Source organism: Mus pahari, chromosome 10, assembly GCF_900095145.1.
Source record: "Mus pahari chromosome 10, PAHARI_EIJ_v1.1, whole genome shotgun sequence".
Lineage (NCBI taxonomy): Eukaryota > Metazoa > Chordata > Mammalia > Rodentia > Muridae > Mus > Mus pahari.
The window spans coordinates 68,894,887-68,911,762 of record NC_034599.1 but is presented as its reverse complement, the minus strand read 5'-3'; the positions used below and the strand labels follow the sequence as shown (position 1 = coordinate 68,911,762).

General features: G+C 40.5%; 1 protein-coding gene across 3 annotated transcripts in view; it reads right to left on the bottom strand.

Annotated features, from left to right (window-relative positions):
* Positions 1 to 16,876, bottom strand: part of Wdr72 (WD repeat domain 72) — a 172,301-nt gene that overhangs the window by 148,142 nt on the left and 7,283 nt on the right. For all 3 annotated transcript variants that reach the window (XM_021207686.1, XM_029543846.1, XM_029543845.1), the window contains exon 2: positions 2,051 to 2,230. In XM_021207686.1, coding sequence (XP_021063345.1) covers positions 2,051 to 2,203 — 153 coding nt within the window. In that variant the 5' untranslated portion in view covers positions 2,204 to 2,230. The remainder of the gene's footprint in view (positions 1 to 2,050; positions 2,231 to 16,876) is intronic.

Below are 16,876 nucleotides of genomic sequence, written 5' to 3'. Positions count from 1 at the left end.
CCTGCCTGCCTGCCTGCCTGCCTGTCTCCCTGCCTGCCTGCCTGCCTGTCTGTCTGCCTGCCTGCCTGCCTGCCTGCCTGCCTGCCTGCCTGTCTGCCTGCCTGCCTGCCTGCCTGCCTGCCTGCCTGCTATGCTCCCTGTCATGATGACCATGGACTAACAAAATAAGCCCTGCACTAAAAGTTAAGTTCTGAGTAGTGCCATTCATACAAGGTACACAGCAGTCAAAACCATAAAGTCATAAAATATCATATTTGTTCTACCCAACATTTTATTCTCATAGTGAACCTCTAGAACAAAAGGGTCATCCAACCCCAGGTCAGCTCATTCCAGAGGCTCCCCTTGCTCGGAGGATTCATATCACCCCTTTCTTGGTCATCAAAGCATCACCGGGGCCAAACCTTATCTCCTCTCCTAGCTCATCTTCCTGTCACCATAGCTCATACCTGGATCCAGCAGCAGGGCTCTCTCCACCTTCCTACAGGTGCAGGGTGGGTGTTGCCTTAAATTAAGTGAGCTGCTTCTCCCACCGTGATGATGTGAGTTTCATTCCATACCTGTGATGCTGAGTTCTTCAATATCGGTATGACGGCATTTGGTTAGGATCTCCTTTGTTCTAGATAGTCATATGCACTTTAAGACATCAACGGGAACTACTAAGTGCCAGTGGTATCTCCCTGATTCCAATTTTGACAACCAAGTATCTGAAAATATCACCAAATGTCCTTTATGAGGCAAGCTAGCCTCCTGTGCAGAACCACTAATCTAACACCAAGAAATTAACTTGTCCTAAAGAAAGAAATGCCACAGGGCTAACTACTGGCTGCTTAGGCTCATCACAGGGTGGCCTAATTAGCCAAGTCCTGTCTCTCTTATACTGCAACTTCCTGGGCCAACAGCACAGGTGTCTTCCTTCAAGTATGAACTCAACCAAGCTAACTGTTAATACACAGTCAGAGTTCTCGGCGACCAAATACTAAACAGATATCAGGAACATAAAGAAAAAGTAGGATAGTAGGAATTCAAATTCCTTAAGCTTATACTGAGCTATGGATTGCTAGGCAACTGCTTCAGCCAGAAAATATTATAATAAAAAAAGATTTTAAAAGATTGGCAAGAGAATTTTTAGGTCATTAAGGAGATCAAGTTTAAGTGATAATAAAGAACGTACATTTTTGTATTTATATGACCACCGATTTTGAAGCATATCTACTGAACTGTTACCCACTCTCTCCAAAGGTATTCATAATCACTAAGCTGAGCTGTTCTGCTCTGCAGCTCTCAACACTCCTACAGTAGAAGTGTTCAGTGACAGGAGGCATTAATTAATTACACTATAAAATAGAATTACAATTAATTGTTAATTTAGGTTTAAAAGTGACAGACTTTAAAGGCTAAAAATAGTTTTGATCTTTAAAAGGCATCTTAATGAGGGCAGTACACTTTAAGTACATCATTAGTTTAATTGTTCAAATTGGGTCTAGAGACTGCTAGAGTTAAGCAAATATCTATTCCGATATGTTAAATGTTTATGACTTGGGACAGAAACAATTAATTGCTAATCGATGGGTCCAATACTAGGTGAGGCCAGGTTCTGAAACCAGAGGATGATAACAGTAAATTGAATGTAGAGGTTTTGATGTGGTCTGTAAAAAAGTGTCGCAAAGCAGAGACTCCAAAGAATAGCAAGAAGGCTAACCCATCAAAAATGTCCAGATAATTAAGATATTACTCATTTAGTTAATAGTGGCTTTCAGGAGTGCCTTTTGTTTATTTTAATGGGCCATTATTCTTTAGAACTATACTTAAACATCTACAGCTCACTTACTCGCCCATATAATTCAGAGTAGAGAATAGTGAAACTGAGTTCAGCTCAAAGGGTGATAATATGTAGCTGGCAGTGGAGATTATTAGCACTATTCATGATTTTCACATAACATCTTGATTTGTTCTGTAATGAACATCTTTCCCACCTTCACACAAGGCCTCCTCCGTGACTGTAGGTCTGAGAAGCAAAGTGGACACTTGTCATGCCTGCAACTTTACTTGCCTTCAGTTCAAGTGAGAGGCTCCAGAGGCAGAGCTGACCCTCCTGACTTCCAGTCACTATGGTTTGCTGGTCATCTGTGATCATGATGGCCGTGATGCTGTGGGGAGGAGCTTTTCTTCCCCAGAGGGCCACAGCCTGCAGAGCACCCCTCATGCTGGGTGAACACCAGATACGGAGGAACTGAGAGAAAAAAAAATGTGCATGGTTATCTCCCTTAAAACTGGGGAAACTCAACATCTGTAATTCCAGCAATGGAAAGCCGGGGAAGGAGTTTTGGCACAAGTTCAAGGTTGGCTTCAACTGTATAGTGAGCTCCAGGTCAAGTGTATTTGAGTACAGTTTTTGTATTTGGTGGGAGTCATGGTGGCCATTTCTTCCAAAGCCAGATGCATATTTGCTCCATGACTCAGCCATTCTGTTCTACGTCTTATTCAATAGGAGAAAAACAGTGTGTGTTTATAGGAAGATTGCTATATGCACAACCTTACTCACAATAGTTAAAGCTGTAAACAAGCCAAATGCCAATGAATAGGTAACCAGATAAATAAGCAGAGGCATAGCTACACAATGGGATACTATTCCCCAACCAAATAAAGGACTCATTGACCCACACTATATGAATCTTAAACTAGTTATTTGAAAATATCAGGTACCTAAAAAAACAAAACAACAACAACAACAAAAAACAATGTTGTATGACCCTCTGGGTAAAATACTAGAAAGTTCATATTCAGACATAGTAACTAAATGTAGAGAGCAGGGCTGTGAAGCCTTGCAGACAGGAAGAATAAACAGGAGAGTGTGAGGACCCACAGGGAAACATGGAGAGACGTTCTTTTTCTAATTTAAGATTTATTCTATTTGTAATTAAAGGTATGCATGCATATCTGTGCACAGGAGTGCAGCATCTCTGGGGTCAGAAGAGGGTGCTGAATTCCTTGGAGCAAAAGTTACAGGAGGTTGTGAACTGCCTGATGGGGGAGTTGGGAACCGAACTCTGATCCTCTCTCTGCAAGAGTAGTTTAGTATCTTAAACTGATTAATAATCTTTGCAGGCCCCAAATGCTGACAGCTTTGAGGGTGGTGAACACGTTCACTGTCTGGACTCTGGTGGAGGGTTTATAAGTGTGTACATAAATCAAAACTTATACTTTAATGTATATATTTACTGCATATTTCTTAAAGTATTTTGCAGGACCATTATAGATCATTAATGTTGGATTTTGTTTTCTTCGGGGAGCATTCTGGAAGATACTGTAACAAACCAAGTCTGAACAGAATTCTTAAGGAATCATAACTATAATCATAAACTCATAATAAAAAGTTATGACACAGCCGTGAAAATAATAAACCATGAGCGATAAGGGTGCCTGGGGACTAAAAATAAGTAACTGATCTAAAATTCACCATAGAAAGAACAAATAAACTGTTAGAAATTATTAAATTGACAAAGACATTAAAACCTAAAAAGAAAAACAAAACAAACAAAAACAAATAGATGTAGCCAGTCCTTGTGACACAAATCTAAAATCTAAAAAAACCTTGCGAACCCAAGGCAGGAAGGACACTAGGTAAAGTCCAGCCTGGACTATTTAATTCATATTCTCTCCTCTCTCCCCTTTCCCCTCCCTTGCCCCTTTCCCTCCTCTTCTTCTCTCTCCCTCCCCCTCTTTCAAGAATTTAAAGTTTGGGGAATCCAGCTCCCTAGTAGAGTGTGCATTGCATTCATAGGTGTAATAAATACAAACAACTGAAGGACTGACCAGATGAACTTGACGTGGTATGTCCTGAGGACTTGCCTTGACTGTTGATTGATTGGTGTTGGGGTGGGGGGTAGAGGGGTCAGTCTGCTGAGGGCAGTACTATCTCTAGAGAGGTGGTTCTGAGTTATACATGAAATTAGGCTGGGCAAGCCATGGGGGTCAAGCCAGAGGAAGCAAGTCATGGGGACCAGAATAGCCAATTGATTTTCATGGTTCTCATCTCTGCTCCTGTTCTTGCTCTGGCTCCCTCAATGATGAGTTCCGAGACAGATAAACCCTTGCTTCCTCAAATTCCTTTCAGTCATGGTCTCTATCACAGCAACAGAAAGCAAAGTAGGACTAGCATAGTAACAAAGAAGAGTGTTGACTGACACTAGAGGGAAACAAAAAAGTGAGGTAATTGCATGGACGAGGAAGTAGATCCCTGTTAACTCACTCTGAAAGAAAGGATATTGATGAGATATTCTTAAGGCAGGAATTACGACAGGATATGGAAAGAAACAAACACATGTTACATCAAAAAGAAAGAAATGTATTGATCAAATAGAAAAAAAGGAGCTCAGGAGCAAAGAAACAGCACAGGAAAGAGAAAGTGCTAAATTAAACTTAAAATCACATCTAAACATCCCAGAGAATATAGTAAAAGTACACCGAAGAAAATAGCTGTTAAAAAACAAATTCTTTTTTATAAATGTTTTCACCTTTTGTATAATAACGTTGTGTCTATGCATCATGTGTGTGTGTATGTGTGTGTGTGTGTGTGTGTGTGTGTGTGTGTGTGGTACCTGGGGAGACTAGAAGATGGCATTGGATCCCCAGGGATCAGAGTGTCAGATGGTAGTGAAACACCATGGGGGTGCTGGAGAATGGAACTGAGTCCTCCGAGAGAGCAGTCAGTGGTCTTAACCACCGAACCTAGGCTATCTCAGAGCATATCCTACTCACAAAAGCTTCCTAAGGCATTAGCATGCCAAGGCTGGAAATGAAAGGCAGGGGAGGATGTACCAGATAAAGCTGGTATAGTACTGAAAATATGGGTTTTGAACAAAGCCACTGTTGGAGATTAAAACATTCCCACTATACGACTGTTAGGTACACCATTTACTAGAAATGGGTAATAGTATACAGGAAACAATATTTGTCCAAATCTTAATATTTTTAAGTTATATTTCCTCCAATACCCTCAACACACAGAACACAAACAATTCATTTATAAATATTTGTGATAGAAACAATGTATCTTAAACGGTCCTTGACCAACCAAGAAAACATAATAACAATTAGATATTATCAAGGCTCAATGATGATGAAGCCTTGTATTAAAAAAAAAATGACAAATTTAGGCTTCCCTACTAGATGAAATATAACCTTAAATGCACATACTTAATTTGAGTTAAATATCAAAAGTAAAATTTTATGTATAAGAAAAGCTAGATAAGCACAAATAATTCAGAAGAAATCAATATAGAGAAAACTGTATATTATTATAAAAAGAACAATAATCTATGACTCAAATTGTTATTTGAAAAATGTTATATGAAACAATTTTGGGCAAAGAAAAAATTAAATCAGATAGCAGATACGACTAAAGTTAATTGTTTAGGTTAATAATCAATTAGCTTACATAAAAATCATAGGAAGTTCAGTAAAATAATTTTCAAAGAAGATATTAAATTCTGGGCTGGATGAGTTTAATATGGGTACATGAATTACCTGTAATCATTGATAGAAGAACTAACTGTTTGAACTATACATCATATATACAGTCTCAGGGTACCAGAAAAAAAGATCAGTGAAGTGAAGCTGTAATGTTACAAGATAAATGAATACATGTTGATGTGTGAAAACATAGGATCAGCATACACAATTTATATTTTAAAATGTGTTTTATTTTAATGGTGTGTGTGTGTGTGCGTGCGCATGTGCATGTGAGTGTGTGTGTGTGTGTGCGTGTGCGCGTGCGTGTGAGTGTGTGTGTGTGCGTGTGCATGTGCATGTGTGCATGTGAGTGTGCATGTGCGTGTGCGTGTGTGTTTGTGTGTGTGTGCATATGAGTGCAATGTCTGTAGAGTCCAGAAGAGGGCCTCAATCTCCTGCAGCTGAGTTAGAGGAGGTTGTGAGCTGTGTGACATGGGTGCTGGAAACCAACTGCTGTGTATCTCCAGCCCCTATATTGTCTTAAATAAAAATAGCAGCCCATTTTCAGTTCATAGGTTAAAAGAACTGAACTTGAGACAGAAGTAATGGAAAACTTGGGATCCATTGGGACATCCAGTTATTTTCAGTCAAAATTTTTAAGAGACTCCATAAAGTTGAAATTTTTCTGTCAACATGTAAGAGGCCCAATATATATCTCAGAATGTCATTTGAAGCATCTTATATACCTAAGGAAATCACTGATCAAGGAGAACCTTTAAGTACTGGGTGGGGTCTAGGGTCTTATGTATCCACTCAATTCTAATAAACCAAACTTTATTGTTTAGGTACCAAACTTCTTGAGTGTATCCCAGAGCAATTTGATTATAGACAGTCTATATAAACTATAAAGAAATTTGCCTATTCTGTTTCAAATAATGAAGTCAAGACAAGCTTAAAACATTTGGAATAGAGGTTTACAAACCATCATTTCACACCTCTTAGCTTATAATGATTATATCTCTAATTTGAATGTCTAGTAATATTTGGGGATGTTTGAAACCATTATGGACTTATATTTATCCTTTAATGAATTTGAAATCTGAGCTACTTAAGTACAGTTTGAAACATATACTTCTGTTATTAAACAACAAAACAAAACAACCCAGGAATTTTTAAAGTGGTGCAGCCTCAGACAGGATATTACAGACTTTAAAAAGGGTAAATAAAATTGCCTTCCTTCCAATCCTTAGTCACAGTAACAAGTATATCCAAGAGTTTGGCATTATGTAACATAACTTACATAAGTAATGTAATCACTATTATATGACATGATCAGTATAGACACTGAACAAGCACATAAACAAGCAAATACACATAAAACCTCATGTCTTACGTGACTGTCAAATAACTTCCTCTCATATCCTGACTAACTGACCCAGATACCATCTTTCTTATCTTTCTCAGGGAGGTTACCAGAATGGTCATAGCCGGTGGACAGAATATTCCTGGAAATGGATAACCCTAAAGTTACTGAATTCCATACCCACACCCACGCCCACACCCACACACCACTGTTTTCCTAAGGAGGCTTTAACATGTAGCAAGTGTGCTGAATACTTGAGAGCATGTGTTATCATCAATCACATATTGAAAGTGCCTGACACTGTATCAATCTTTCTTTTGGAGTTAGCTCCAATCTTCAATAGTCACGTTTCATATACACATAGGTGTGTGCGGATAGACGTATGATTGTGTCATTTCTCGATGGCAAAAGCTTTAAGGGGAAACTGCCTTAATCCAGGCACTAAGGAGAAGACTCAACAGATAAGAACGCTTGTTGCTTTTTAGAGAACCCATAGTCCACACCTACATCTAAGCACCTACATCGTGGCTCACTACCATCCTCAATCCAGTTCCATGGCATACGATGCCCTATTTTGACCTCAGCAGACACCAGGTATACATAACACACAGATACATGTAAGAAAACAATTATGCACCCGAAATAAAATAAATAAATCTAAGAATATTTTAGATTTAATAGTTAAAGGGCCTATACTGGATTTGATACAATTTAATTAGGTCTAAAAACAAATACAATATATACGAAGTAAAAACAGTATTCGATTTTACTTCTAAAATTACACAGTTAAACATGCATTACAAGTCAGCTACAATGTCAAATAAGAGCAAAATGTCATTTTTGATACAATGTTTAGATGCCCCACTTTCTGTGCTTCATAAAGCCAAACCTGTTCGCTTGTATATTTTCAGCATTTTGCTCTTGAATAAGAGATGATTTTGAATCTCTTACTTGCAAATAGTTTTGTACCATTCAAGTCCTGAATTGTGACTATGTTTCCTTTCTATGAAAAGGTTCTGTAAGGAGGATACTGATGGTCACCCAGGAGAATGAACATCACTCTTTTCCACTAACAGATTACAGAACCTCAGGGAAAGCCAGAAGGTCAAGCCACAGAAAGAGAGAAAATAAATAAATAAATAAGTAAATAAATAAATAAATAAATAAATAACATGAAACCAGTTCCATCTCATCAAGTTAAAAGGGGCACAAGGCTGGGAGCCCCTGGGTCCCTCCCTTTACCCGTTTACCCGTATTGGTCCTGTTTGGAAGTCTGCCCCACATCTTCCTGTATTTTCTCCTGTCATCTGCTGGGAATGAGAAACCACCCATTCAGGGAGCGGGTTTTCACTTCCGTTTTCTACCATGTCTACTACAGCTTCAGCCCTGTGCACTGAGATCATCATGACTCTGGTTTCTGTTTGTTTTAGCATTTCTTTTTAACACCTTTAAGCAGTAGGGGCAGCTTGGTGTCCAGGATGAGCATATCAAATGACTCCTGCAGAGGGAGACACACCTATCTTTACAGCCAGATCACAGAACTGTTCCTCGAATCCCAGCAATAGATCTTTACTCTGATACAACTGAAGAGCAGCTTCCCAGAAGTGTGTCTGCTGCCGATCACTCAGGAAAGGTGGAGGCAAGGTTGGGGAAGAAATCAAAACTCTCTAACCTGTGTATCCAAAGGACGGAGAGCGCTAACTGAGTAAAACATGACCAATGCAGCAATAATTTAAAAACAGAGGGCTCAAGTCATTGCAGAGTTTGCGAAGACATATCTGACCCTTCTGGTCACATAGTTATTATGCTGGCAGCTAAGGACAGCTGCAGGAACTCTCAGCACGTGCTCAGAGTGACTTTAAGTAAAACACATTGAAAGGTTTAAATATCAGTGCTGGCTTATTCTAACAATGGGTGCCTCCCAGGCCCTCTGCAAAGCTGGTCTCTGCCATCAAGCAGGAAACACCTGGGAAACTGTGAGTCACTGCCCTGTCCTCACCCTAGGACCTTGCCTGATGTTCACTAAATAGTTCTTATTCTTTTCATTGTGAGCCTACTCTTTATTAGTCGAGCCATCTCTCCAGGTCAGCTAAATATTTCTTAAGTATTGATATCCGATCTAGACAGTGGGGAAGAGACTTTAAGACGTAGTGGTTGAGAGCTAGAAACACAGCTTAGTGGTTAAGAGCACTTGCCCTTTTTCAGAGAACCCATTTTCGGTTCCTTGAATCCAAGATGGTCAGCTCACAAGCACTTGTCGTGTCAGTTCCAGGGGATCTGACTCTCTGCCCCAGCTTCCGTGTACCAGCACACATATGTGAACACACACACATGCATGCGCACACACACATTCACATGCACACATACATATGCACATGTGCTCACACACACCCATCCATACACATGTACGCTGTCACATCCACACGCCCACACACATATACACACACATGAGCATTCACAAAAATAAGAGATAGAATTATGGAGGTAAACTCCCATCATGCTAATGAAGAAGTACAGCAGAAATGATATAGCTTCTCTTGGTCTGGGAGAGTACATTATGCCTGTATCTTACCAAGAAGAACAGCCATAATGGGTGTGTACCTAGGACATCATCATCTCTCTCATTTTCAATGAAAACATGTTTTCTTAAGAAAGAAGAAGAAGCTAGAGTCACACTCATCTCTGTCTCTTCCTCTTCTGTTTCAGAGGTGAGGAACAAACCTTGGAGCCCTGTTTTTCTTATCCATAAAATTAGAAAAAATGACCTCTGAAAATTGACATTAGGTTAATCGTTTCTATATAGACTGTTCATTGCCTGCCTCACTTACAGTTGATTCTCAGTATGTCTACTGACTGAATGACAAAGGCAAGGAATCACTAAGATTTTCTCTGTGGCTGGGGGATGTATCATATCTGATGAACGATAGTTTTGCCAGTAGTAGAGTCCCCGTGTTCACTTTTGGCACTACTACTTATTTCTAAGAGGCATTGTGGGCATATCCAGGACATTTATCCATGACATCATCCAATTCATTATCATTAAGCTTAAGTTCTATGATGGTATACTAATCAACTACTGGGGAGAAAATTATGCCTGCCATGTTTAGTAAATAGAATCACAAGCTAACTAGTTAAAAGTAAATTTCAGACAAACAACTTTTTTTTCATGAAAGTATTGTTTTCTAGTTTTATTCTTTTTGATGTGATAAAACATCCTAGCCAAAGGCAATGTGTGGAAGAAAATAATTGATTTGGCTTACCATTCCAAGTTATAGTTCATCATTGAGGGGAAGTCAAGGCCACAGTCAAGAACAAGGAGAGACAAATGCACCCATACTGTTCTCTGCCTGCTTGCTCTTGTCGAACTTTCTCCTATCTCATACAGCTCAGGATGCCTGCCTAGGGAATGATGCCACCCACAGTGACTCGAGCCTTTCCTCATCAGTTAACAATCCAGACAATCCCCTACACACATGTCTGTAGGCCAGCCTGATCTAGAGAGTTTCTCAGCTCAAGTTTCTCAGGCAATTCTAGGTTGTGACAAGTTGACCTTTAAAATCAACCACTAATTTGACGCATTCAAAACCATGAAAGTGCTAACACTAAAAAAAGTGTTGCTACTCTTTATTGGGAACATGCTTATAAAGTATTTATTGTTTGCTTACAGGTGAAATACAACTTTGTTTGCCCAAGTCTCTGATAATCCTGAGCTAAAGACAGCAATGTTAGAGGTAACAAGCACCTCTTCCATTTCAACAGATATGTGTGTATATGTATATGTATATATATACATATACATACACATATACATATACATATACATATATATACATATACATACATATATCAAACTTCAGAAAAGTTAGTCACGTAGTGAAGGTGACCCAGGTAAAGAGCAGCTGAGCCAGAACCAAAACCAAGTCTCCTAGCAAAGTCTACAGAATGCACAGGACTCAGATGTTCTCATCAGAAAGCCGTACTCATCAACCCAGGAAAATTCCTTTGTAATCAGAAAAAAAGAAAGGAAGGTAGGAAGGGAGAGAGGGAGGGAGGGAGGGAGGGAGGGAGAGAGAGAGAGAGAGAGAGAGAGAGAGAGAGAGAGAGAGAGAGAGAGATCAAGCCAAGTCACCAGACCCTTTATTTATTATAATTTTCATACAGCATCCACTGTTCTTAAAGTTGGACTCTCTCCTAACTCTTTCTCTATAAAGACAGTGCCAGGCAGTCCCAAGGAATGGCTGTTGTCATTTTTCCTCACAATCTCTGTTCTCTCCTTTCTGACCTACCTGAGACCAGCATAGTGATTAGCAGGATAGACACTTAGTTCTGCTATTGGTGCCTACTGGTCCCTGGGGTTGCTAACTTAATCATAAATAGCTTTGCTTGGGGACACACCCAGACGCACAGACAGACACACAGACAGTCTGGACCCTTTGGCTGAGGACAGACAAGAAAAATAATTACCAAAGAAAGTCCTGTGGCACAAGGTATGAATTTTCATAATAGCCTCCCGAGCGAGGGAAAGCATCTGTGAGCAAAGACTGCATCAGTGATGATGCGATCTGGAGTCTCAGGTCTCACCAGTGCGGCTTCTGGGGGTGCCTAGGCTAAGTGACAAGGAACAACCCTGAGTCCCTCTAAACCCACAGCCACCGGAAGAGACCCGCATGAATCACTTCAAGAAAGAGTCTTTTGTTTAAGTTATCAGAACAAATAGGCTGGTCAGTCTTAAGCCAGAGAGAGTTTTATTCATAGGTTTTGAGTTTATGTGGATATTAAGGGAATTACAGTGTTAAAATTCATTGAATTACATTCTTTAAATGGGTCTGGGTTCACAGGAATCATGAAAGTGGATATAAAGCTAATAATTTTTTCTAGTTTCAATTGTCACTCTTACCTACCCTCCTTGTGACAGATAAGTGAATAAAACAGTAATTGTTAGCTAAAGTGTGAAATTCCATGAATCCAGTAAGGCCATTTTATCTCTTCAGAGTTTGGAACTTGGCAAGTGTTTGAGTGGATCCCTTTATCTATCAGTGGGATGTTTTTATTTGTGAGTTAATTACAATATGATAATTTTATCTTAAAAATATCATTCTGGTTATTGGGCACAAATTGCCTTTATAAACCTCAAAAGACCAGAGATGTGCAACAGGAGGAAATAGGCTGGTACTGTCATACAACTGGTTGGTTGGTGGCAAAGTCCAGTTTCATACTGGAAAACGAAGCAAAGCAAACTAAAGAAAGCAACAGAAAGAGCATCTGCACAGCCCTGTCAGCTGCATGGGACCTGCCATGTCACAGCAACCTTAACCACAGAGGGTATGAAGCAACCTGGACCCACGGGAACCTGGGATCTCCTGTGTCCTTGGCATGGTACCCACAGAAGTGTGTCTTCCAAAACCTGCCCGAATATTAGATAAGGCAAGACAACAATAGTAAATGAATGTACTGAGTTGAAGGATGTCCAAGGCAAATAAGAATAACATACCACACACACACACACACACACACACACACACACACACACACTCCTGTGTTCTACCCTCAGAAGCAAGATCCTGCCCTCTACTTTTAGAAGCATAACTACTCCCAAATTAACCCTTAGCCAACACTAAAGCCAAGCTCCTTGCCAATACGAGTAAATGATTAGCTGCCACTTAGAAAACTTTAAGACATAATAAAAGCAATTTACAGCAAGCCTGTATCCAACATCAGCTTAAATGGAGAGAAACTCAAAGCCATTCTGCTAAGATTAGGAACAAGACGAGGTTGCCCACTCTCTCCATACTGATTCAGGGTAATACTTGAAGTCTCAACTAGATCGATAAGACAACAGAAAGAGATCAAGGGAATACATAAACAGGAAGTACACACACACACACACACACACACACACACATGAAGTCAGACTACCCTCATTTGCAGAGTATCCTCATATGATAGTGTAATAAGTGACCCCAAAATTTTCACCAGGAAACCTCTACATCTGACTCATGTTTTCAGCAAAGTAGCTAGGTCCAAAACTAACACACAAAAGGGTAGTTTTTCTTGTATACAAATGGCAAACAGACTGAGAAACAACACCTTTCCCAATAACCTCTAAAGTATAAAATATCTTAGGGTAACTAAAACAAAGCCAATGAAAGACATATACAATCAAACTTGAAGTTGTTAAAGAGAAAAAAAACTGAGGAAATTTTCAGAAGATGAAACGATCCCCCATGGTTAGGTTTTTATGAGATTCCCATGTGTGTGACCATGTTTGTCTTTGCATCTCTATGTGTTTCTTGTGCTTTTTCTTGTTTGGCTGATGTGGCCTGTTCTAACCTTTTATTTTATTACTATCCCTTAGATGTCTGTCTGTTTGCTTTTTAAGAGAAATAAAACGTGTGTGGATCTGGATGGGAGAATCTGAGAGGAGTAGAGAGACTTGAAACTGGAGTCAAAATATATTGTCTGAAAAAAAAAATCTGTTTTCAATAAAACGCGTCAAAAACAAACAACTCTATGCCTCCTGCAAACTGGAAAATCTTTTAAAAAATAATAGTAATGTTTCAGGAGACATTATTTTATTACCTTAGTAGGTAACAGCAATGCTAACCATCACTCAGAGATCAAGGTAGGAATTAAGCAGATAATGTACATTAATCTCTGCGACTCCAATACGCATGACCCAGACCATATAAGAAAGCAATACAACCAAGGAAGGGTCCCCAACTGTTGGACGGCTGAAGATTCAAGTGTAGCTCCCAGCTTTACCCGCATGTTCTCACATAGTACCTGCAAATCCCCCCCTGCTTCTTGTTAAGCTGTGTAGCCACAGCACTAACAAACTAAACGGCCAAGTATGTTTCATGCAGTCATTGTTAGAGAGATGGGCGTTAGCGTGGGAAAAGAAACTCGAGAAGCTCAAGGGAGCCTTTTGTGAGTGGCACGCTATTTCACATCTATTCAGTCCAGGAACAATTCAGAGAACTATAGTCCCCTCTTTAAAACCTCAGGGTTAGACCTTAAAGGGCCTTTTGTTTTCTTCAAGGTTTGTTGTTGTTGTGTAGTTTTGTTTTAGATTGTGCTACACTTAACTATTCAAAGATTTATACTGAAAGCCATTTTTAAAACTTAAAACCATCTAGTCCATTTTTAAAAGATCTATTTCATTATTTTTTTAATTATGTGTCAGGGGAGATAAGCACATGTGTGCAGTGCCCACAGAAGCCAGAAGAGGGCGTCAAATCTGTAGTTGAAGTTACAGAGGCACTGTTAAGCTAATAGATGTGTATGTGGGAGCTAGAACCAAACCTGGGTCCTCAGAAGAGCAGCGAATGCTCTCAACCCCTGAGCCTTGTCTCCAGCCCTACATTCATTCTTAATTAAATCAAACAAATACTTATTGAGGGCTAAACATATGGAATTGTTGGGTCGGGCTGCAGAGGAAAAACAAACTCTCTGCTCTCAATGTCTTTACTACTGAGTCACTTTGTGGTTAACTTTAAATGCGCACTTGTGTTGTTGGCAAAGCAGTTGTTTTTGTGCCTGTGAATTCTACAAACCTATTCCAGCGGTGAGTCAGATGTTTTTTTTCTCATATCCAAGAACAATACGGAAAACAACTTGCCTAGTATATTTGCTTAGGGTAACACATGGAAAATATTAAACTGATCTGTGTAAGAATGAATCTCTGTTTCCGGCTTGTTGACGGGATCTCCTCTGACATGTTCCTGTCCATCGTCAAAGTGGGGTCAGCATCCTTCCAGTGCTGCTCCTCCCCCTTGACACCACAACTCTGTATGAAAGAAACTGTCATTTATATTAAAAATAAATAAATAAATAAATACAGTGCATTACATAAGCATATCCTGGGGAATCATAAATGTCCCCAGGATAGTAGTATTGCATATGCTGGTTTCATTTTTGAAAATGCCCAACAAACCAGCATCCACTAACACATATATGTTTATTGCGTGCTACTGGACATGTGGCTGCAATGCACTGTAACAGTGAGATCCTTTTCTTCAGCATTCATTTCAGCCTAGTGTCTTGACAATGTCACTCATAGCTTAGGCTGGCCTTCAACTGTCTATACAGCTGAGGATGACCTGGAGCCTCTGATCCTCCTGCCCCCACCTCCCGGATGCTGGGATTACAAGAGTAAGTAATCTTTGGCCACTGTGCTGAACTCCCTCTGCCTCTTTAAAATCCCACTGCAGGGACTGAAGGGATGGCTCAGTGGTTGGAACAGGTACTGCTCTTGCAGAGGATCCAAGTTTGATTCCTAGCACCTATGTTGGACAGCTCATATAATTTAAATATAATTACAGACTAGAATTTAGTTCCTGAGCATCCAGTGCCCTCTTCTGGACTCACTGGGAACCTGCATTTTCGTGAATATACCCATAAACGCATACTTTAAAAGTAAAAGTAAATGTGTTGAAATTCTACCAACACAAAGGATATCCCATGTGCCCTAACTCCATTTGTTGAATGTCATTTAAAAAGCAAAGTCTTGTACTACATGAGCGACCTCTGTCACTTCAATACTCCCCAGTTTTGCCTTACTTTACTTTTTCTAAGTGTGCCATGCTAATCTTCTATAATAACTTCCTTGTTTTTATTCCATTTCACTTTCTGCTACCTCAACGCCTATCTTATTAAATCCTTACTTTTTTCTCACCAGCTGGCTTCTCTTCTCTCTGCTTCCTCCTTACCTCAATTTGTTTGCATTTGCTTCAGAATACTTACTGAATACCCTCAGCTCATTGTGCCAGAGACTTTGCTGCATTGCAGGGATTACCAAGACACTCACAAATCACCAACAGCATGCCTGTGCCTGAGGAGAAAGGCCCTGCATGTTTACACAAATGCAGGAGCCTGTGAGGAAACAAACACAGGGCATGGGGCCACGGATGGAGCTGGGAGTGGGGTGAAGACATCCACAGGAGGATGACAGCTAGAGCCAAAGCTCAAATCATACATGTCTGCTGAGAATCACTTCCACCTTGCCTGGCTGTAACCAAGCCTGTGCCTCCACCACTGGGTCTAGCCCAGGTTGATAAAACACAGGCACCTATTTACCTTCTAGAAATCACAGCAGCAGGCAAGGAGCAGGGTGGTATCAGCAGAGAGGAGCACCTGCGGGTGGGGCTCACACTGACACAGGCATCTTTCCTGAAGTTGGCAGGAGCTAGTCTCTCACTCCTAGCTCTTCCTGGACAAATATCTTTTCCCGAGGTTCAGTTGTCTCTTAGCCTTGACTCTTGCACCACATTTCTTTTTCTCCCAGTTGCACACAAGCCAGTAATGAAAGGGAGTCTGCTGCCCTGGAGTCTGTCTCTTCTTGCTCCAGAGAAGGCAGAGAGCAGTGGAGTTACCAATAAGGGGGGGGGGGGCAGGTCTGTTTAGAGATGCCTCCTACACCTGTGATTTTATTAGTTTTTGTCAGTGAGGTAGGGGACCGCCACTAGGCCATAGGGAAAGCTTTAAGCCAGTGGCTCTCACCCTTCCTAATGCTGCGATCCTGTAAAACAGTTCCTCATGTTGTGATGAGCCCTCAACCATAAAATTATTTTAGTTGCTGCTTCGTAACTGTAATTTTGCTACTGTTATGAATCATAAGGTAAACATCTGTGTTTTCCAACGGTCTTAGATGACCCCTCCTAAAGGGTTGTGACCTGCGGGTCGAGAACCTCTGCTTTAAGCCCGTCTCTTGCATTGCATGCTTACACCAACAGAAGCCCAGGATGCTTGCAGGAGGGTGAGCAGTCTAAGGATACAGGACTCGAAGATTATAAAGGAGCCTTGTCCTACTTAAATACGGGATGTGTGTACATTTCAGTGGGGGTCCATTTGTATTCACTTGCCTGCGGAAGCCAAAGGACAATGTCAGCTGTCACTCCTCAGGTGCCATAGAACTTTTGCTTTGACACCAGGTCTCTTGCTGACACAGAGCTCACTGACAGGCTAATTTGGCTGAAGGTCTCTGTCTGTTTCTGACTCCCTGGAGTGTTCTCTCTCTCTCTCTCTCTCTCTCTCTCTCTCTCTCTCTCTCTCTCTCTCTCTCTC